General features: G+C 52.7%; 7 protein-coding genes across 7 annotated transcripts; 3 read left to right on the top strand and 4 right to left on the bottom strand.

Annotated features, from left to right (window-relative positions):
- Nucleotides 1-182: 182 nt before the first annotated feature.
- Nucleotides 183-1,108, top strand: COCVIDRAFT_34113 (hypothetical protein; the record flags this gene model as incomplete). The annotated part of the gene is made up of 2 exons (XM_014705308.1): nt 183-382; nt 436-1,108. 2 exons carry the CDS (start codon nt 183-185, stop codon nt 1,106-1,108), a joined length of 873 nt encoding a protein of 290 aa, XP_014560794.1.
- A 4,303-nt stretch (nt 1,109-5,411) lies between these two features.
- On the bottom strand, nt 5,412-9,656 carry COCVIDRAFT_12465 (hypothetical protein; the record flags this gene model as incomplete). Its single annotated transcript, XM_014705240.1, has 1 exon — nt 5,412-9,656. One exon carries the CDS (start codon nt 9,654-9,656, stop codon nt 5,412-5,414), a length of 4,245 nt encoding a protein of 1,414 aa, XP_014560726.1.
- Nucleotides 9,657-10,573: 917 nt separating this feature from the next.
- On the bottom strand, nt 10,574-11,217 carry COCVIDRAFT_12466 (hypothetical protein; the record flags this gene model as incomplete). The annotated part of the gene is made up of 3 exons (XM_014705241.1): nt 10,574-10,917; nt 10,954-10,960; nt 10,999-11,217. The coding sequence occupies 3 exons, from the start codon at nt 11,215-11,217 to the stop codon at nt 10,574-10,576; spliced, it is 570 nt and encodes a 189-aa protein (XP_014560727.1).
- A 398-nt stretch (nt 11,218-11,615) lies between these two features.
- On the top strand, nt 11,616-13,951 carry COCVIDRAFT_34115 (glycosyltransferase family 22 protein; the record flags this gene model as incomplete). The annotated part of the gene is made up of 5 exons (XM_014705309.1): nt 11,616-11,855; nt 11,986-12,216; nt 12,300-12,490; nt 12,576-12,722; nt 12,907-13,951. 5 exons carry the CDS (start codon nt 11,616-11,618, stop codon nt 13,949-13,951), a joined length of 1,854 nt encoding a protein of 617 aa, XP_014560795.1.
- A 241-nt stretch (nt 13,952-14,192) lies between these two features.
- COCVIDRAFT_51489 (hypothetical protein) lies at nt 14,193-15,497 on the bottom strand (the record flags this gene model as incomplete). Its single annotated transcript, XM_014705310.1, has 1 exon — nt 14,193-15,497. A coding segment is annotated over one exon (1,305 nt), but the record flags the coding sequence as incomplete, so codon positions are not given.
- A 1,786-nt stretch (nt 15,498-17,283) lies between these two features.
- Nucleotides 17,284-18,138, top strand: COCVIDRAFT_88374 (hypothetical protein; the record flags this gene model as incomplete). The annotated part of the gene is made up of 1 exon (XM_014705311.1): nt 17,284-18,138. One exon carries the CDS (start codon nt 17,284-17,286, stop codon nt 18,136-18,138), a length of 855 nt encoding a protein of 284 aa, XP_014560797.1.
- Nucleotides 18,139-19,386: 1,248 nt separating this feature from the next.
- On the bottom strand, nt 19,387-21,904 carry COCVIDRAFT_88419 (glycoside hydrolase family 92 protein; the record flags this gene model as incomplete). Its single annotated transcript, XM_014705312.1, has 3 exons — nt 19,387-19,817; nt 19,873-21,675; nt 21,727-21,904. 3 exons carry the CDS (start codon nt 21,902-21,904, stop codon nt 19,387-19,389), a joined length of 2,412 nt encoding a protein of 803 aa, XP_014560798.1.
- Between the last annotated feature and the right edge of the window lie 137 nt (nt 21,905-22,041).

A 22,041-nucleotide genomic window follows, 5' to 3' on the forward strand; every position in this document is an offset into this window, starting at 1 on the left:
TCTTGATGCTAGTGTTCGTGTAACTATTTGTAACATTCAAAACGATACACTAACAACTGACAACCCGGGACACTTAGCGGGCACGTGATCTCGCGTCAGTGTTCGAAACGCGTCCTTCCATTTCTGTGTTTCTTTGCCTGCACATCTTCAACGTAACAATTCTACTAACAATTCTACTAACAATGTCTTCGCTTCATGTTAACAAAATCAGTCTCGCATCATTTCACAGACTGCTTGCTTGCTACCCTGCGACAGCTCCAGAGAAGCTGCGCGACCTAGACGCGCAACGCTACGATGTCATTCCGTCAGCAGTGGCCAGCAGGAACGGAAGCAAGAAACATCTCACGAAACCAGAGGTCGAGAAGCTTGTAGAGTGGAAACTGTTTGTCTCTTTATCCCAACTTCACATAAGCCATTGCTAATACTCGTATACAGAAAACATGGCACATTCCGACCTGCACTACTGGGTCTCGTGAGAAGCAATACTTCACAAGCAGTCGAAGAAACTACGAAGAAAGCCTACGCTGCAATTTCGGAAGATGCATTCTCACAGTCAAATGTCATGCAAGCACTCAAGATATTAGCTAGTCTAAAAGGAATCGGACCAGCGACATCGTCTCTTCTCCTCTCCGTTCTTCGGCCTGGGGAAATTCCATTCTTCTCAGATGAATTGTTCCGCTGGTCTTGCTGGGATTCTGAAGTCAAAGCCAAGGAAAGTGCGGGATGGCAGAGGAAGATCAAGTATAATTTCAAGGAATATGAGATGATGTTTGACAGGGTAGAGAAACTGAGGACAAGGCTAGGGAAGAGTGCAGATCAAAAACCTGAGTCAAGTGTGAGAGCGGTAGATATAGAAAAGGTGGCTTGGGTGCTTGGGAAAGAAGGAAAGGATGTTGGGGCAGGAGAGGAAGATGAGGAGAGCCAAGCTGGCGATGATGAAAAGGACCCCATCAAGGACGAAAAGACGCAAGAGACAAAACTAGATGCTGGTAAAGACAGCAAAGAGGAGGGGACTAAGGGTCCAGCGAAGAAAGGCACAAAACGGAAAGCAGGGCCTGTCAAAACACCTGTCGAAGGCACACGTAAGAGTACTAGGACGAAGAAGTAACGGCTTACGCAGTTACCTGTGAGCTTAGCTTCCTAGGCCACGCTATGGTCGCACATTTACCTTCCATTTGCCTCCACAAGTTCAGACTTGCGAATTCATAAGCCACCCTCTATCTCCTCGTTACCCTGGCTCACCTTACCCGAGCAAGAATCATGCCATTTCACAAACCCATGCACAGTCACACCGTTGACGCTTACCCTCGGCCAGCTCCGCCCATTCTTCCATTTTCCCTCGCACGCATACGTCCCTACACCCAAATCCCACTCTGTTCTGCTCCATCACGAACCCTCTCACCGTCCAATGCACACGAGAATCAGCCTTACAGCCGCACCGACCATGTTCCGATCTGTGGAGCCTTTTTCAAGGGTGCTAAGGAACCGAGACGACTGGGTTATTGATCGGTGTGATTGACGCAACTATGATGTGCATAACAAAGAGCGTAGGACAATGGGTCTAGCCAATTCGTCAAGAGTCAAGCGGGTTGGATCAATAGGTGTTGCGTTATCAGAGGCTTGTGCGTCCGGGCTTGAGGCCCACCAATCAACCTGGTGCCATGCGAGGCTTGGTGGTGAACACGCACTGTATGATGGCTGCCTGCGAACCAACGTATGCATGTGTGTAGTGCTGCAGACCTGTCCTAGGATGATGCTTCATGCCTGGAGCACAGGTAAGAAGTCATGCCAGTGAGGAGAAAAAGGAAAATTGTCAAAGCTCATGACCTGAGAAGTTTGCTGGCGTTTGCAGCGCTTACGGAAATAATTATTTACACGAGATTTTTTCGCGTCAGATTCGGGGCTGTGACACTGGGCAATTAACAATTCTTTATCGTGGGCGCCGTTTGGGCACGGTTATAGGTCCAACGGCGGTAAGAACTATCAACTGTATATGGCATCGGAAGACACAACCGTATGTCATGCATACGGTCGCTTACTCTTCTTACCTGCCACGCGATATCGAACCATGCTAAGATTCTAGTGTGACAGGTGCGAGTAGGGTGAGTGAAAAAAAGGTGACAGGAAAATCAGGCCCCGATATGTGGGGTGAGATGCCAATACGAGAAGGATGCCGCTGCATGTTCTCAAATGCAAGGTGATGTGCGCTGAGATATGCAGGTTTGAGTGCTTTGGGAAAAGGGCCTGGGGTACCCCAAATATTGGTAAGTCTGTGCAGTGCAGATGCATGGTTGATAACGCAATGGCATTTTCAAAAGGACAGGATGGACATACCTACATATGCATATAGCTGTGCAGGTATGTTGGGAAAAATGGCACAGCTACAAGAAGCTAGCATACGGGAGAGTAGCTGCATAGCAGGTGGAGTCCTCAATAGTGTGTTCATTTGACCACAGTGTTGGCAATTGAGCATGAGGGATCAAGCCTGCTCAACCGTCCACTAGCATGTAGATCTAGAAGTCTTCTTCGCACATCGAACACTGCAACGCTTGATCCAGCCCAATACTTGCGAATTAATCCGAGATGACTCAGATTACGCCTTCTTCAGCTAGGCAAACCAGGCCACCAGCCCTACCCGTCCTTGCCCTCTTTTCACTCTCGCGAAAAGTAAAAAAAAAAGCCACCGATTCCTTCCCTTGTCGGCCTCTCTCTCAACACCGAAGAACGCCCAAATCACCATACTACTACTAATAAGCCGTCATTCTCGCCCCAGACGCTAAGGCCACCCCTGCTCATCATCACCGATCCCCGACATATGCCCCCTCGGTTACCGTAGCGAACGAAAAGCAAAGGACAACACTCCGCTTCAAGCCACGAACCAATAACAAGTCCGACATGCCAATGAGAAAAGACTGGCGATGCTTGGCACGATCAACTGCATCGCGACAGCATATGGGAATCAGCACTAACACACATGTTTGCTAAGGAAAGAATAACGAGAGAAAGAAGAATGACGTCGTGCGTGCATGCCCGCTCAACTGGACGGCGCAGCAAAGTCGCGTTTGTCCTAGTTTAGTTTGCTGGGGGGCGGGCTTTTGCAGAGGTTGCTTGCTATAACCCACGTATGCACATATGTATGTCAGTCGGCTGCATGCTTGATGTGGGTATTTTCCCAACGCGTCGATACGCATGCATTGTACCGAGGCGCAACTTCATTTCAATCAGACAAATTTCTTGGGTTCCGTATCGCAGGAGTTCTGCTTTGGCCCTGTTCAATCTCGCGTATGCGTATGTGTGTGTGTGTGTGTGTGTGTTTGTACGTACGTATGTGTACGTAATTCCCGATGCGAACTCCCCACACCCACTGTTTTGAGTAGACGAGGGAGGACAATTTGCATACTTACGCGACTGAGTCAAGTACAACCTTCCTGTTCAACAAGTTTGCGAGAACTTTATTCGCAAAAATGGTGTACATACAATTGCCGTAGATATGCCAAACTTAGTAACCGAACAAGCAAAAAAAACAATCAATCAATCTCTCCCTTTCCTTCTTGCTTCGTCAAAGAACAAATAGGAAAGTGGCGCAAGACAAATCCACATCTCGAATCCACATTCTCAATCTTTTACCCCGCAAACACCCTCCGCGTAAGAAAAATAAGAATCCTTCCTCCTCACCCCACAAAAAAAAACGAGAACCCCGGATATACTACCGTATCCAGCCCACCTCAGATATTCACATGAAAAAATAAATAAACAGATAGCAATACCAAATAACAAACAAATCATTCAATCCAATTCCAACGTACCTTGACATCCCATCCACACACACACACACACACACACACACACACACACACACACACACACACAACCCAATTCCCCTCAACACCCCTTCACCCCTGCCCCATCGCTTCCCTCAACCCCCCAACAAAACCCACCCTTACTTTCAGCCCCCACGACTCATCCGCGGCCCAGCCTTGCGCCTTTGCCTTTCGTTCAGCACGCAAGTGCGCAAGCCAAAAAAAATTGCTAAAAAGGACAACAAAAAACAAGGGGGGGGAGGAGGAGGGATTGCATATCGGGAAGTTGACGCTGGATCGAAGCCGCGATCGACGCGGCTTGCGCACGCACGGCTGGACTTGCTTGGGGGGTGGGGGGTGGAAAATTACAGTAAGTTAAAGTACGCAGTAAGGAAGTTAGTGGAGTAGATGGTTCAAGGGTTATTATGCGGGTGGGGCTGTTTTGGGTAATGGGGATCGGCGGGGTGTTTAATTGACAAGGGGGAAAGAATTCAACGAGTTTTTGATTATGTGGAGAGAGGTGGGAGTTAGAGTAGCGAGTGTGGTCAATAATGGAGGATCTCGTTGCCAGAATAGGTGGGTTGTGCGGAAGATGTGAAGGTATGGGTGGGGGCTTGGGATACTGAGGGAAGGAAGGGAAGGCGCAAAGGGAAAAGGGGAGGAAGAGGAGGAACAAGGGTAAGTAACAGGTTGGGAACAGAAAACAGGCTTTTTGGTGTGCAAGACATCAATGCCATTTTTTCATTTCGTATCGTTTTTTTTCTGCAAGCGTTTAGAATCAAATCCGATAAATGCAGATCCGCCGCCAACTGCCGCCGTCGCCGCCTCCTCCTCCCTTGGCTTCCCCAAGTTGTAACAAAAAGGGCTAAGAAAGAGGGAAGAAGGAAAAAAACTGCCCATGTTCCCGCGCGCCACAAACACGTGTATAATGTCTACCTACCCATGCAAATGCTTTCGATAATGATGATAAAAAAACAGCAAAGGCAAGGAACAGCCAAGGAATTTCTTCGTTTCGCGCGCATATATCGGGAATGAAAAGACAAAAAACAACAACAGGATTCCCGGTTTAAAAATGGATACCTAAGTACGCACACACAACACTCACGCGGACAAGCGCACACACACTCTCATCTTCATCATCATCTCATCATCGTCAACACCCCCTAAAAACACCCCCTGCTTTAACAATACCCAAGAAAAAGATAAACTCCCACTTCGCAACTAAAGAAAAGCATCCAACGAAAAAGATAGATACAGAATAGATGAAACTTTAGAGCAGAAACATGAGATATATTGGATGAGAGAACAAACAAAGGGTTAGAGAAGGAAAAAAAAGAACGCCGTCCTTTTAAGGTTCAAAGAAAAAGGCTCCTTCCAATGCATGCTATCAGATCCAAGTTGATGTGCAAAACGCCCTGCGCCCGCCTCACTTGGTTTGGTTTCAATGGTAATGCCATGTTGCTTGCTCGGTGATATTCGTATATGTACACTTGGGGGGTGAAACGGGGTGTCTCAAAACGTATGCGTAGTCGTACAACGGTAGATCTTGGGTATCGTGTAATTTATGACAGGAGATGACAGTAGAGATGTCGGTGTACAGTGTTTTGCGCTTTATTGCGATTCAGATGCGCGTTCGTGAGCTGGCGTGGGCTCTGGTGGGGGAATCTTCTTGACAGTCCCGTTGCTTCCGCTGCGGGTAGAGCGGCGACGAGAGTTCATTCCGAGGTGTAGAGTAGAGCGCGCTAGTTCACCATTGGAAACCGAGTTGCTGCGGTTCGACTTGTGCATGGGCGCCTTCTTCCTCGAGAAGCCCATCATTAAACCGTCTTCTTCACTATCATCGTCCTCATCGCTTTCGACTGCATGATCCCCATCATAGCCGGAGGCGTCATCCGCTGGAGGCTCGAATTCGTTACTAGGGAAAGAGCGAACTGTAGATGAAGTCATCCATGAATCATCATCGAACGAGCCGCATCCACCCTGACTTGGTGAACCGACAGAGGCAACCGAGGGTATGGATGGATTCGATTCAGATTGTGACATTGCAGAAAATTGATCCTCGGAAGATGAAAGAGCAAGACCACGGCTTGATCCACCAAGAGGACTATTCTCGGAGGACTGGTCGTTTCGATGCCAATACTCTTGGTTACTTTGCTGGTTGAAGAGAATTTCATCGTCCGGGCTGGGAGGGCAGGCAACCTGGCCAAGGGAAGAATGAGGCCGTTGTGCTGCCGAGTTTGACCTTTCACGAGCCATAGATTGCTCTACCCCAAGACGCCGACGATACTCGTCTTTTGCACGATCAAAAACCTCCTCGGACTGTTCTTGCGCAACAGAGATGGTGCTGGAGGGTCTCCGGTCGCTAGGTTGAGGCGGATAGGGCACCGCACGAGAATTCGGCGATATGCCTAGTGAGGGTCCAACTTCAACGTCGTTTGCAGTGGCCCAGTTTCTGCGCAGACGAGATGACAATGATGACAATGACGATTGCCGCGACGAGGCATCGATGTGACCAAAAGACGGTGTCTCAGAATTGGCAGGAGACGAGGTCCGGGCAATGGGTGACGATGTCTCTTTCAGGGCCTCGGGCTGGTTGACTTGGCCGGAAGCACAAGTTGTGCTGATTGCAAGGCTTGGGACAGCATGCGCATCATCATCACATCCAACCAGTCTGTCGATCGACCTCGTGCGGCTATGTTCTTTTGGGGGCTTTAGCCGATCTCTACTCCTCATACTATTGACCACACGACGTGGAAGGCCTCCGAATAGGCCTCCCAATTGTGAGCCCCCAGGGGTATCTAGGGCCATGGGGGTGCCAGGTAAAGCCGGCGGAATGCCCGGTGATCCTGAACGACCTTGGAGGTCCGATTGGCGTATGGTGTTGATGGACGAAAGTGCACGGTCCTGCAGTTGGGGTCGTTGGCTCTCGGTGATTTGCGCAGGCGATGCGGTCCGGGAGCTGGGGCTGTCAAAATACTTGGACCGCTCCTTTGCCTCTGGGCTAGCGGTAACGCTATGGGAAAGAGGATGCTCAGACTCACGGGAGCGAGTCAGAATCTCCAAGATAGCACCGGGTGCCAGGCTTCCGCGCCTGCCTTCGTATGGTCGAGCATCTTGACTAATGGTACTGCTTGAGGAGTTTGCGCTAATGCTTGGAGTATCCTGATTTGCTGCCGAGCTCTGGGCACGACGTCTTGAACCGGAACTGCGAGTCGTGAAGCCTTTGACAAAGTCGGATGTCTTCTTAGCAGCAAAGCGGAGACGGTCCACGAAGCCAATAGGGACGACGGCTTCTTCGACATCCTCCTTGGAAATTTGAATCTTCCTGCCTTCGAAGGATCTGCTTGGGTCAGTTTCCTCGGCCCAGGAGATGTGGTTGGGAATGCCTGATAGCACCCAAGGATGGCGCTTGATTTCTGGAATAGTGATCCGGTATCGTGGTTCCTTGATTAGTAGGCGTCGCAAGAGGTCTCGTAGGTTTTCGTCAACCTCCTCGTACTCAAGGTCGTGCGGAGCTCTCTTGCTACTCATCGTGGGCTGAGTGTTGCGTCCATGCGAGCTTGGCCGCGAGTTGGAGTGCTCCGCCACAGGCTTCAAACGGAACCGCGGTATATATGGTTCGTCCTCACTGATGACCTTCATCAAGGTAAAGGTGTTGGTATCGTGAAAAGGTACACGGCCATAGATGAGGCAATACAGTGTAACACCAAGAGCCCAAATGTCAATCCCGCCATCAATCGAAGGGGTTTCTGCATCAGTCTCTGTGCGGCAAAGCTCGGGAGCATAGAAGGCGGGCGTGCCAACTGTCTTTGCGAGTTCGATTGCTTCATCAGCTTCTTGTTGCTCAGTCTCTGATTGGTCGCCGTTGGCTTCGTCCGTCTTTTGTCGTCCCAGGTACGAGACACCAAAGTCTGATATTTTGATGCGATGCTCCCGAGTGACGAGAAGATTTGCTGGCTTGATGTCACGATGGATGACATTTTGATAGTGGAGATACTCTATGCCCAGGACAGTGTCTTTGAATGCTTCCCAGGCAGCTTGAGTGGTCATGAGGGGAACGTAGTTGAAGTGGTCTGGTATTTCCTCGTCAGGGTCGGTCAAGCGAGACGAGGAGCTACCGGCGAGGCTCGGCACGCGTCCCCGGGTGAAGTCTGAGTCGTAGGGACCGTACATGGTTCCCTCGAGCCCATCGGCCCACGAGTTGCGCATTGGCTCAGGTGATCGGAATGCAGTTTCCATGTGGTCGTCGTGGTAGCTCCCTGGGTCCTGTCGGTCGTGGTGCTGAGTTCGACTGCGTGGGCGCTCCTCGGTGCGGCTGGATGATTGAGAGCCGCGACCGTTTTCCGAGTATTCGTCTTCAGACTCCATTCCCATTTCGAGACTCCAGGCCATGTCAGATTCTCCTTCCTTGCGACGAAGATGGGCCTCCTTGGCTGCACGGCGTTGCTGGCGGGCAATCTTTTGGTGAGCTACGCGGATAATGTTTTCATCTTCCCGAGCGGCACTGTCATTGTCAAAGACACCCTGAGACTCTCGCTTGAAGCGACGCCATTCCACGAGGCATATTTCCTTGGCACCTTCCGTCCGCCACTTGACCTCGCCCAGCTCCACGTGCTCAAGTACAATGTAGACCTTCTTCTTAGCCGGGTCGTCGATGACTTCAAGCAAGCTAACAATGTTGGGATGCCGGGCCTTTTTCAGAATGGCTATCTCGCGCTTGATCTTGTCCTCGTGGCTGTTGTTCTTGCCCAAGCGTCTGCGCTTAGAATAGCGATCGACGATCTTGATTGCGACGTACCGTCCGTGCACCAGGTCCTTGCCCAGCTTGACCTTGCCGTGAACGCCGCGGCCGAGTTCATCTATGATCTCGTATTGGTTTACAATCTTGCGGCCAGAGACTGGATCAGCCTGGACGTCGGCGATGTGAGTCTCCTTGGGGGCTTGTCTGTGCGTGTGGTGCAGCCAAGGGGTTGAGTAGGTTCCATCGTCTGTTGCATCAGTGTCCTGGGACATGCGGCGGTTGGTGGGGTTGAAGAGGCCTGGCGTGCTCACGGGAGAGTTGCCAACCGTACGGGGTGCAGAGTCCATAATGTCCCGGACGTGGTCGTATGTGAGGCCAAAGGCGCCGAGGCTGGACAGCGAGTTGGCAGCAGCGTGTGCGGGGTGGGAGCTGCGGGAGCGCACGATGGGAGGGACATAGGGCTGCGGGTACTTTTGGAGGTGGAGGGCGGCGTAGGACTGGTTGGGATAGACTGGCCCATCCCGTTGGCGCGAGGGGGGAGCGAAGGGATAGATGGGGTCTACCGAATTTGCGCGGACTGTGGTGTTGCTGGCGGTGGATACCGACGAGATGTCTCGCAGAAAGGCAGGGCGGTCTGCGTGTTGGGGTGCGGGCGAGGGGGCCGTCTCGTCGACACTGGCCAGGGAGGCGTGCGAGGCATGAGTGCTTGTGCTGGGCGAGGGGTTGGACGAAGCGGGTGTGGAGTGGGAGATGGGCGACGAGTAGATGCGGAGGGGTTGTGGGGAGAAGTAGGACGGTTCAGGGTCGAGGGAGTGGGAGTGGGAGTGGAGGGCTGCGTTGAGGGCGTCTGGTACGGAGGGCACTTCGGAGCGAGGGGTGCAGTCGTTCTCGTCGACGTCGAGGGCGTGAGAGCGGTCTCTGGGGCGACGACCTGGGGTCTCGGGGCCCTGGTGGTCTGGCGATGGTGGTTTGGAGTGGGAAGTGTGGTCGTCGTGTTGGGAGGGCGGGCGCGTATCGTTGGAGGTCGAGTCGCACATGGGTGACTCTGGCGGGACTTTGTCGCAGGCGTGGAGCGGGTCCCCATGGGCTGTCAAAGCCGCATTTGGGTCTCGCATGGCGACTGCTACTCAATGGGTGCAGATTATGGCAGCAGTGCAACCATGTCAGCACTTTTTTACGCTTTGTCGAGGCGGAGGTCGTGGGCGGATAGTGGCATTTCGCGGGGGGGCTGCGCAGCTGGGAGGGTCAGAGGCAGGGCAGCAGCTGTGTGGCGTGGTAGAGCCGGGGAAGCAGAGAGGGTCCGTGTGGTTTGAGGGGGAGCAGGCAGGTGGTGAGAAGGGGTGGATAGGGTGGATATGGGTTTAGTTGAGAGGCAGAAGACTGGCTCCGTTGGGCTTTCCGAATGGGGAAGTGATGGTCGCTGGTATTTCGGGGCCCATGGATGACGCTCAGAGGGCGGGAGAGACAGGCCGGGGGGCGTGCACTGGCGACACTTGTGGGGACACTATCGCGCAAAGGATAGGCGATGCCGGACAGGCTAGGGCACGACGACGAGGGCGAGGGCGAGGGCGAGTGGGCGCCAGTGCGCGAGTGGGTGGGAGATGGGTGGATGGGATGGGTGAATGGACGACGATCGTGGTGTATGTACGTATACATGGCCAGGCCCAGCTCGCCCCAGGTCCAGCTTCAGCTACTTGAGCAGCTTTGTTGAGGCCAGGGCTGCTGCGATACGGGCCGCCATTGATTTGTCTTGCTTTGCACTTGCACCTTCTACTACACACTAATACTACTCTCTCATCCACACCCACACCCACACGCGCACCCACACGCGCACCCATGCCCTCGCGCCCTCACTCACTCACTCACTCACACACACACACACACACACACACACCCATAATGGAGCAACACAGGCTGCGCCCGGGCAGGCCATCACGTACATGGCGCTAGGATGCAGGTGACGCCAACGGGTATGGGCAGTGCAGTGATGGTGCATGGGCCGAGGCGTTCACTGGCTCATCCAGGCCTGTCCTCAACAAGCCTTGGCCGGCCATGGTGCTGAGGGGCGGGGTTCGGCATCGACGGTTGCTGCATCAGGCCGCATTAGACGATGAAGCGCGATAAGAGCCACAACCACGAGCCCGACTCTCCAGCAGCACACGCCCTTCCCCAGATTTACCCTCGTCGCCGCACCAGGCACTGTGTCGCCCTCGCTGCCACGACGCCTGCAATGCATCGACAACTTGTTTGCTTCTTCGCTCCCGCTACCTCCCTGCCTCGAATTGTCGGCTCCCCTGCCATTGGCCCACCCCTCCTCCTCGTCCTCTTCCTCAGTACCCACCAGCGCCCCCCCCCCCTCCTTCACCCGCATCTTATCTACGACATACTATACATATGTACTTACATACATACCTACTGCCTACATACATGCACATGTACATACGCACACACACACACACACCAAACACTATCTTGCCCTACAATACCCGCCTTGTCCCATCCCTCCCCTGTACTTTCTCTACGCGTAGAATTTGCAATAGAACCGCCGTCCTCGTCCGGTGTCGCCTTGACTAGTCCCCGTCCCCATCCCCATCCCCACTGCCCATCTCGCCTCCGCTTGCTTCGTGTCCACTTCAATGTCTCCCTTACGCAACCTCTTGCTGCATGCAGTGCCATTTTCCAGACCGCCTGCAGACCAAAAAATCCCAAAAATCATCCAATATGGTCACCTGGTGCCAACCCTCACCGTCACGGGCCTCTGACTGAGCACAGTGGCCCTGTAGTGCATGCTGCGAGGGAAAAAAAAAGGACCCGGCCAGATGAAGGCCAGTCTAGGCGCCGCCCGCCTCCTCAGCAATCATCGTGAAAGTCCTAATCCGGTAAGGCTCTCACCCTCAATTTTCTGCACTCGACACCACAACCACCCAATCCATGACAAGTCCCGCCGGCGTGTGCATTGCGCCAAGCTGCGCTAGTCGGCCGGCATCACATCGCTCTCTCTGCCGGCCACCTCACCCTCCCTTCAGTTCGCCTACCTTCGCTTCGCGCTTGTGCTCGACCCTTCTGATTGCCCAATGCCCTCCAACGCCGACTCCGCAGGCGACACGAATCCGAGCGGGACTGGTGCTCCACCACGGAATCTTCCTACCAGCTATCGTGACTCGGCGCCACCTATTCTGCCTCTGCTGCTTGCCTTCCGCCTCACAAACGCTTTGGCCTTGCACACCTTTTTCCAGCCAGATGAGTTCTTTCAGTCTCAAGAGCCTGCCTGGCAGCTTGCCTTTGGCGACGCTAGTAATGCCTGGATCACTTGGGTAAACTTCCACCCCCCTTCTTCCTTCCACCCTCACCACCACCACCACAACCCCCACGACCACTTTCCGCACATACATTATATATATACACTTTGCACATACTCGGCTGCAGTCTCACCATAAAACGCAGGAGTGGACAAGCCGCTTGCGCTCTTCCCTGCACCCAGCGCTATTTGCAGCCGTCTATCGTGTCGCGGCACATGTCGCTCAAGCCAGTGGATTGAGCTTACCAGCTAAAGCCGAGATCCTCCTAGCGGCGCCGAAAGTTACCCAGGCCGTCTCCGCAGCCTTGCTCGACTGCTACACATGGAAACTCGCCGGAAAAGTTTACGGTCGTGGCAGCCGTACTGCCCTTGCTGCTGTACGCCAATGCTCCTGCAATCTCCAAGCCCCCAAACTGCTCTTTGCCCTTTTCTAACATATTCTTGTTGCTCCCCGTCTTAGCTTGCATTGTCTGTCTGCAGCCCCTGGCAATGGTTCTGCGCTACCCGGACCCTGTCCAATTGCCTCGAGACTACCATTACCTCCATTGCCATCTACCACTGGCCTTGGCAGGGTACAACGGACACCAGGCAAGTGGATCCTAGTGCTAAAGCCCAGCAGCATTCACATCCCCATCTCGGCTCCCTCTCTCAGTAAGTCGTGGCATTAAGAAGATCCCCTTCTGGGCGCACACTCGTCCCCCCTCTTTAGTTGGGCGTTGGGCTCATGCTCATGCAGGTTGCGTCTGTCCTTACTACTGGCTGCGGTTGCATGCATTCTCCGGCCCACCAATGCTCTCATCTGGATATCTGTAGCTCTTCCAACGCTATGGCAAGCTTCTCAGACGTTGCGGTATGTGCTGGTCCGCGAAACCTTGCTCTGTGGGTACGTTCTTGTCCTCCCTACATCCGCGGCACCATCTCTTCGCCCTTGTAGTAGTACAAGGTCTTTGTTCGTGACAGGCCATGCACACATGTTCTCCGTCCGTTTCTCTCCCCACATGCTATTACGCGTGTGAAGGAAAAAAAGACAAGTCAGCAGATCAAACATGGAAACTGACGGTACAAAGCTGCGTTGTCTTACTTGCCTCACTCGCATCCGACCGCCTGTATTACGGGGTCTGGACCATTCCGTCTCTCCGGTTCCTCTACTTTAATATTGCCCAATCTCTAGCCGTTTTTTACGGCAAGAATCGTGCTGACTACTATTTCACCGAGGGTTTGCCGTTGCTGCTGACCACGGCACTCCCATTTGCCATAGTCGGCTTATGGCAATCACTGCAGCCTCAAAACCAAGACACGACTGTAGGTCGTCGTATACTAACCCGTTTATCATGGACAACCATGATTATGACCGTGACGCTAAGTCTAATCTCGCACAAGGAAGTCCGCTTCCTGTACCCCGTCCTGCCCTTTCTCCACGTCATATCCGCGCAGCCGCTGACCCAGTTTCTACCGGCACACACTGCAGCACCATGGCGACGAGGCGCCATCCTCCTGCTTCTTGCAGCAAACATACTTCTAGCCGGTTACGCGTCGCAGGTCCATCAACGTGGCGTCATCGACGTAGTCGGCTACATCCGCCATAAACATGAAACGCGCAATACGCTATCATCCATGTCTTCTTCCCACCACCACCAGGGCTCCCGCACCAACACCATCACCAACACCACCGTCGCCTTCCTCATGCCCTGCCATTCCACGCCATGGCGCTCCCACCTCGTCTACCCTGAAATCTCCGCTTGGGCCCTGACCTGCGAACCCCCTATCCACGTTCCCCTCGCAGACCGCTCCGCCTACCTCGACGAGGCAGACGAGTTCTACATCCGTCCTGGCCCTGCCGCCTGGCTCAAAGCCAACATGGAAGATGTTGAGACGGTGAGGGATGCAGGGAGCAGATCGGGTCAGCATTGGATGCGCCAGGATCCAAAGTTTAAACGCAAGTATCGCCGCGAGTGGCCGCAGAATCTTGTCTTTTTTGAACAGCTGGAGGGTGTTTTAAAAGAACACTTAGCTGGTTCGAGGTACCGAGAGTGTTGGAGGGGATTCAATTCGCATTTTCATGATGATTGGAGGAGAGTGGGGGATGTGGTTGTTTGGTGTTTGGATGGGTGATGTGGAGGATTTTTTTAGTATATTGCAATATAGAATATTGAAGAGATGTAGGATAGTTGATATGTCCCATGTTACAATACGAATAGCTTTTTGGAATCTCTCTGTATCACTCTAGTTTAAACAGTGTATGCTAATCTTTTTTATCGACTTCATTCAGAAAAGAGAAGAAATGATTTAATCGATTAGAGGCCGTAAGCAAAAACAAAAAAAGGAACAAACGCTCCTTCCAGAGCAACATCTAGAAAAGAGCCTTGGACGCTACACTAAGCAACCAGGCAGCATCCTGCCACCCACCGGCCTCATCATTCACGCGCCTCATCTGATCATCACTAGCTTCTCCCGCCGTACTCGGTCGACTTCCCGTCTCCCCCTCGCCATGGTGACTCTTAACCGCAGCGGCCGCAATAATCGCCTCACGCTCCATTTTCCTGCGCTTGGCCTCGACCTCGCGCCTGAGCTTAAGTTCCTCCTTTGTCAAATCATCCAACTTCAACTCCTTACCACTCATTCCCTTACCCTCACGCGCGTCATCCTCCTCCTCTTCTTCTTCTTCTTCATCATCCTCGTCCGACCCCTCTCTATCCTCATCGACTGCAAACAACGACCACCCAATCAAGCGATCCATCCAGCCTCCGAGGCCAAACCCGCGTTCGCGTGCTAACCGCGCGACCTCTTCTTCGTCGCCGTCAGAGTCCTCGTCGGCTTCGATGAAATCGGGCTCAATGAAGCGTTCTTCGGGTTCAGACACCGTTTTGATGCCCAGACCCGTCATGAGGTCTACGCGGCTGCCTACTCTGCTGCCGCGACGACTGGGACGCGCGCTGGGGACGCGTGATCCAATGCGGCTGGGGAACCTGCTGCCGGCGCGCGACATGCGGGGGGAGAAGAAGGACGGGTAGTCTGCTTCATTGACGTGTTCGCCAGATAGAAGAACCATGTGGTTGTTGTGGTTGTTGTCGTGAGGGGCATCGGGGTTGTATTCATTGTCTTGGCCTACGAGGCTTGTAGAGCTTTCACGGCGGACAAGCCAGCTTTGGCCTTTGCTATCTCTTGTTTCGCCGGCGATGGCGAGGCCCGCGCGGTGGAGCCATTCATGGTTTGATTCTTTGGTGTGGTGTTTGATGGGGGGTGAGAAGAGAGGGAGAGGCGCGGTGCCTTTTCTTGTGTGATGCCGCGGCTTGCTGGCTTCCGTCACGCTCGCGACTTCATCTGTGAAGCTAACTCCAGGATGCAATACGCTTGTGCTCTTGGCTTTTGGTATATCGCCAGCTGCTCGGATCTCAGAATTGGTGTCGACGAAGTAGCTGTCATATGCGTAGGCCTTTCTGGTATGCTGTCTCGAGCTGCTTCGGGTTTGACTGAGGCTCAACACGCCTGGTGTGGCTGGAGCAGACTTCTGGGCTATGTAGGATGTGCGAGGTGTCTGGGTTCCCGGCTCGTCGGGTGATGGTGGAACAGATGCATCGAGTGGGTATTTGGCGCTGAGCGGGGCTATGGAGAGATTGTGGAGGTTCGGGTAAGATCGGCGCGATCGCGAGGTTGAGCGCGGGGGTTCCATGATATTCGAGGATCAGAGGGCGCAGTTACGACGTCGACTATCCATATATCCCACAGGACGCCAAATTGTGTGCCGTGATGATGGAGTGACCGAGGTTCGACACTGGCGCGCACAGACTCTGGGGATGGGAGATTTAGTTCGTTTGCGGTCTAGCGGGCGATCGATGAGATTTTGCACGTGAAAGCGCAGAAGGAGAAAACGACGCCAAAGCAACACGCGAAGGCGATGTCGAGGCAAAGCCGCCGAAGGTGATGATCGACATGCACGACCAGGTGGCTAGCTAGAGTATACAGGCCCATAGTCGTCGCAGCACTTGCCTCGCATACTCTACAAGCTCGTATAGATCTACGTACTCGGGAGCCATGCACCAGGCCTGGAAATACGACGGCCCTTTGGCGAGATCTTACTACCATAGATGCAATAAAGTTGTAGCATGTAAATGTCCAGAGAGGCAAAGTTATGATGTTGCGGCGGCCGGCAGTTGGTGTTGGCAGTGAAGGTTCGATACGCTTCGAGTAATATTAGGCGGCTGCTGTGTGCCGATAGACCCACCATCGTGGAGGGAAAGTAGACCTACGCATACGCTTAAGCATACCAACACGCCACTACCCACTGATCCATGTGGTCTTTGTGGAGCGATGACGGAGCCAACGGCGATAGGAAAAGTATCAGACATGGCTTGGGCCCGAGGCCGAGACGGTGTTGAGACGCGCCGCCCAAGTCCGAGCTATGCGGCGGAGCAGCAACCTTGGAACGGGAGCGTAACCAGACTGCCAAGGGCCTGTCTTTGGACTAGCCAGCCTTCCAGGCCTCGGGTGGAGGGCCCTGGGACGTGAGGCGTTGGCTTTGGCACACAGGGCTTGCGGGGGGGCGTAATAATCCATACACAAGACATTTGGCAGTGGTACATACGTTGTCATGATATGACTGTGCAATTATTCACCATCCGCAGTGTTCCTGCTTACCGCCCATCGCCAATCACACTGGCAAACAAGAAAAAAAAGAGCGTCCAGTGACGTACATATCGCCTTTGCCAGGCCTGGTGGACCCTTAATAATATTCCGCGTTCAGACAAGCGGACCAAATCCGCTTGCTCTTACTCGAACCGTTCAAGGCGCACTAGAAGCACCCGAGACTTTCCACAACACCAAACCCACGCCCATTATAATCACACTACTTTTCCACGGCCCCGTGAACGACGGCTGACGTCCTTGTCGCTACCGCCTCCCCAGGCATCAGTGCACAAATATCCCCCTCCCCCCTCCGTGCACGCCCCCCTACCACCTTGTCCTACCTTCTAATTGCAATACCTGCTCGCCATGAACTTCGCCGCCGCCTCGCATCCCCGCAAGACGCCGTCAACATGTGTCCTGTAACAGGCCCATAACCGCGAAGTAAGTCACCCTGTCGTCCACTGCATTTGAATCAAATGCCCTTGACTTCGCCCCCCAACACCACCAAACCTTGGTTCGCACCATCCGCAACCATAGATCTGCATCTCGACACCTCCCGAAACACCATTTCCCACAGTAACTAACGCGTCTAAAAAGGCTGTCCGCGCTGGCTTCTGTCCCCATACTCTACCGATACTATCTCCAGTAACTCTTCGCGCAAACAAACGCACTATTCTCACACTACGCCCGCCGCTAGCGACCTGCCCATATACTAGAAACGCAGCATTGTGAGCGCGCCGAGGCACAAGCTGAGCTTGTCGCTAAAAGCTCGACGCCGTCCCATTATCCCCAGAAGACCACCAACCCCATACTACCCCATAATGTCCATATCAGATGGAGATAGCTCGGCCCCGGCCCTTAGCCTTCGCCACTATCGCGACCAGAACGACGAGGAAAATGTCTACGACAGGATCAGGGAGTTTGTCCGCTCCCTGGGTCTCTCTGCGAGCGACGGGCTCATCCACCATGCTACCGAGAATACACATGAGGACCTGAAAGATGTCTTAAACCCACACGATCACGAATGCTCCTCGAATTGCACTGCAGACTCGCACGGCACCATCACCCCGACCCTCTCCATCCATTCATCCCCTGAGCGCCTACAACCCCTGATCCCCCCCACAAATTACGGTGCGGTTCTGCCCGGGTGCATCTACCGCAGTGGATACCCACAGGAGAAGAATTACGGCTTCATCAAGGACGTTGGTATCAAGACAATCTTGACTCTCGTGCCGGAGCCCCTCACGCCTGAGTTCCAGGCCTTCATGAAAGATGCTGGCATACAGCACTTCCACGCCCATATACGCGCCAATAAGGGCGAAGTTCGCGTCGAGTCGTGCGAAATGGCACGGGCTCTCCGTCTCATCATGGATCGCTCAAACCATCCCATCCTCGTACATTGCAACAAGGGAAAGCACCGCACTGGATGCACCATCGCTTGCTTCCGGAGGGTGCTGGGCCTCGACCCTGACGTCATCCGCGAGGAGTACCACACCTACGCCGGCATCAAGGCCCGCTTTCTCGACGAGGTCTTTTTCGAGAACTTTGACATCAACCTCGTCATGTGGGTCGCGCGCCAACAAGGCTGGGTCACGCCTGAGATGGATATTGCACCGCCCACGCCACCAGCCTCCATCACATCCAGCGTCACCGTCAAGGCTGTCGCTCTCGCATGACGACACATATCCTGTACTACATCACACACTTTATCTCTCGCATATTTTGGCGTTTAACAAGGGGTCCCGTGGAATCAAGGTCGAAGACCATTCCCACTAAAATGATTTGTCTTTTTTGGTCACTTTTCAGGATCCGGCGTAACGGGGGGAGTCAATCAAGGCGATACCATTCAAACCAATGCATTGGGGTTTGTACTAGGGGTGAAGGGGGTTCCGGCGTTTTGGGTCTTTTCCAAGCAACATTGGAACTCCACTTCTTTTTTCTTTTCTTCTCTCTTTCTTTTGGACTGTTGCATCATACTACACTTGAGTAGTAAAAATACAACAGCTTTCATATTTTAACCCTTTTTGACCTATTTGGCTCACCACCTGTTCATCACATGTTATACAACATGAGATGAAAATCATCCCCTTATACTGTAGTAATCTTCTTTTTGTACTTATTTTCCTTTGTTGGTTTCCTATGTGTCAGTAGGAACATTGTCATGCTCGGGCTTAATATTTCTAGGATCACCCCTCCCCACCCCCCCAAATCGAAACTCAAAACATACGCGGTACGGTTTTAGTACAGTGCGGCAGATAAAGAACTGTGTCTCGAATACACACAAAGAAAAAAAGAATTTAGATTTTGGTTTACGTTGGTCGCAATTGCCGACTTGCCTCCCCTCGTTACTCCGTCCTCACGCGCGCGTTTGTATTTGTGTATGTGCATTTGTTTACGTGTTTTGGTGAATATGCTTTTTTTTGGGCAGACGAGGCCCTGCAGTGATGATCTCGGGTCTCCACCGACGTTACTGACGGTAAATTCGTCTTTTCTTTTTTAACCTTGAGACTATCTACATGACCCATTACCATGATTCTGGTGATGCAAGAATAAAGTCCCTGCAGGTTTCTTTTTAGTGGATTTCCCTGTCGATCCGGCTTTGGATGTGTGGGTGTCCTAAGGAAGAGGACCCTGGAAAGGGGAAGAAGGGGTCATGCAGGGCGCTGTTTTCTTTTGCTTTTTTTGGGGAGGCGATGAGGTCATGGGCGGTGATGACCGATTGGTGGGGCGGATGGTTCGGCTGGTAAAAAGGCAACAACGGTGGTGGGAAGATGGGTTTGGTTGTTGGATTGAAGGAATGGCAAGGGTGTGTGTGTTCAACGGGGTGTTGTGGCGGATTCGGTATGACGTATGAAAAGTGGTATTATCTCATTATTATTATTCCATATGTCCGAACCCGATTTCCAAGTTTCCCGAACTTTTTTCTACATTGTGAATTTCAATTCCGTACCGACTGCTGCGCCATTGTCGTCAGACATACTCGGTGGTCTGTCTTCCTTGTTCGTGCCCCATTTACTTTCTTTGTCCCCCAGTATTAACTCCAACGTCCCTCCGTTTGTGAAAAACTCGTGTCCAATCCAATTCTTAGTATACTCCTTGCCATCTAGCTTCGCACTTTGAATGTAGATATTCTTGTACTGCGCATCGAAATTGACGGTGCGGATGGTGGCAGTCGCGTTAGTCAACTTGTTGGTTACAGAGACTGAGGGGAAGAATGGAGAAGTGATGAAATATATGTTTTGACCGGGGTTAGGGAAGAGACCCAGCATGTGGAAGAGCGTGAAGCTAGCCATAGAGCCGCTGTCGTCGTTACCTGGGAGGCCGCCGGGGGAGGTGTTGAATCGAGATGGGATATCTAGACCCAAAGCGTTAGTAAGATACAGCACTTGTGCGAAGAAAAGAAGCCATACAATAATGCGCCCGCTCAGCCGACAACGCCGGCCTCCCCGCATAATGCGGCAAAGAAACCGTCAAGAAAACCGGCTCATTCCCTATATCTGCCAAACCTGATGTATGGAAGAAATTCAAACGACTGATAAACTTTTCGTCGCCGCCCACCAACTCAATCACCTGACCGATATCATGTGGCACAAAAAACAAGTACTCCCAAAGACTGCTTTCGAATGTCTCAGCCGCGTTGCTCGTTAGAGAGCAGAAACCCGTTAGCGGACTACATGCAATGGGGTCCTGGAATCCGAATGTGCCGTTGAGATATCTGGGCTGGAAGTAGCCTACGAAACCAGTGTCTGTGCCGTTGACAGAAGATTTTTGGTCAGCTTTGAAGAGGTTCTTCCAGTTTGTAGCACGGGAAAAATATTTCGGTGCCGTGTCTTTGCCTAGGCTGCGGGCGAGGACGGCGAGGTTGTAGTCATTGTAGGCGTATTCGAGGGTGCGGGATACGCTGCGTGAGTTTGTGCCGAAGCCGACAGGGTCGAAGTCGAGGGCTGGGATGTAGTTGAGTCTTTTCCAGCTGGTCAAGCCGCCGCGGCCTTGGAAGCTCCATTCTAGAGGCTCGTTTTCGGCGTCGTTGACGATGGCTTCGTAGGCGAGCTCCCAGTCTATGCCAGTGGTGACGTTCTTAACGTAGGCATCTACAAGGACATTGTCTGCGTTGGAGCCACCTTGTGTCCAGCCGCTGCAGGTACTCATCATACAGTCTGGAAGCCAGCCACGATGCTTGTACGTGTCCAATAGACTTCTGATGAAGACTGAGATCATTCCTGGATCAAGAACCGAAAGAAAAGGGAGTTGGGCTCGCCAGAGGTCCCAAATGCAGTAGAAGGAGTCGTAGTATGGCTCGGTACTTTGCCAACGCGGGTTCTCGCCTGTGTAGTTCTGGGGAGATATCATTGTCCGGTATGCCGCACTCCAGAAGTTTACCAGAAAGCTTTGGTCCACGTCTCCCGCTTCTATCGAGATCGGAGACAGTTTCTCACGCCATGTGTCTTCGGCTGATTTGATTAACCGATCAAAGTCGTTGTCAGGGTTGGGTATCTCGCGCTCAGCATTCTGGCATGCCTGGTCAGTGCTAATGAAGCTCAATCCCATCCGCGCAAGCAAGGGGCCCGAAAGCGGTCCCTTGAAGCGTACAAAACCTCCAGCCTCGAGATAAAAGTAGTTGAAGCCGCGCGTGACGAAAAGCTGTTTTGGTTCTGTACCAGCTCGACTGTTGACCCAAACTCCAGAATCCCGTACCATTGCCCCAGACAGATCCAGACAAAAGTAAGACTTGTACGTTGATGCTCCGAAGCTGGGAATAAAAGTTCCGTTTCCCTTTATTCTTCCGTTTTCAGCACCCTCGGTTGCCTCGACACTGATTGAAGCGTTTTGCCGGCTCGCCGAAAGATCAGTTAAGTCGAGGAGGATCAGGGGGTTTGAGCTCGAATTACCAGTGGACGCCTTAGAGAAGTCGAATCGAAAAAGAGCGGTATGCTCCGAAACAGTCATGTCGGCAAATATGCCATTCTCTAGCGACAATCCAAAGTAGCCTGGTCGTGCTTTGACCGAGTCGCCTTTATAGTGAGTCGCACGTGCAGCAATTTGATATTTGCAATCGTTAATGTCGTCTCCAGAGCAGAGCTGTGGGAAAATGGGGAAGTTTCCCAAACTCGGAAAGCCTCCAGTCCCAGAATCGTGGAGGGCAGAGAAGCCGGTTACGTTGCTTCCATCAGTAGAGAAGCCTCCCGTGTTTGCCCCATCAACGTCCGCAACGGCTGTTTTATTATGAGCTTCTCGTACTTGTTGCAGCTGTAAATATACTATACCTTTAGCCATGCCATATGGCAGAGTCGCACCAGAGAAGACATTGCCTCCATCCCGAGAACCTATCAATGGGTCGATGAATTTCAACACATCAGTGCCATTAGTTTGTCGACGGTGTACCCTCGCCGTCGACAGTGAGATAATTTGGATTAAGATCGAAAAGTAGGTGTTAATACGCATGATGGGCGCCTTGTAAATGCTGCAGTTATGCTAGCTCAGCTCTTTGATGTCACTTAAGAGAGAGCGTCTTCGCCCCTAAAGACGTGATATTGGATTGAACTTGGTCAAAAGTAAAACTTAAAGTGGCATGAGACTTA

This window comes from Bipolaris victoriae (genome assembly GCF_000527765.1).
Source record: "Bipolaris victoriae FI3 unplaced genomic scaffold scaffold_9, whole genome shotgun sequence".
Lineage (NCBI taxonomy): Eukaryota > Fungi > Ascomycota > Dothideomycetes > Pleosporales > Pleosporaceae > Bipolaris > Bipolaris victoriae.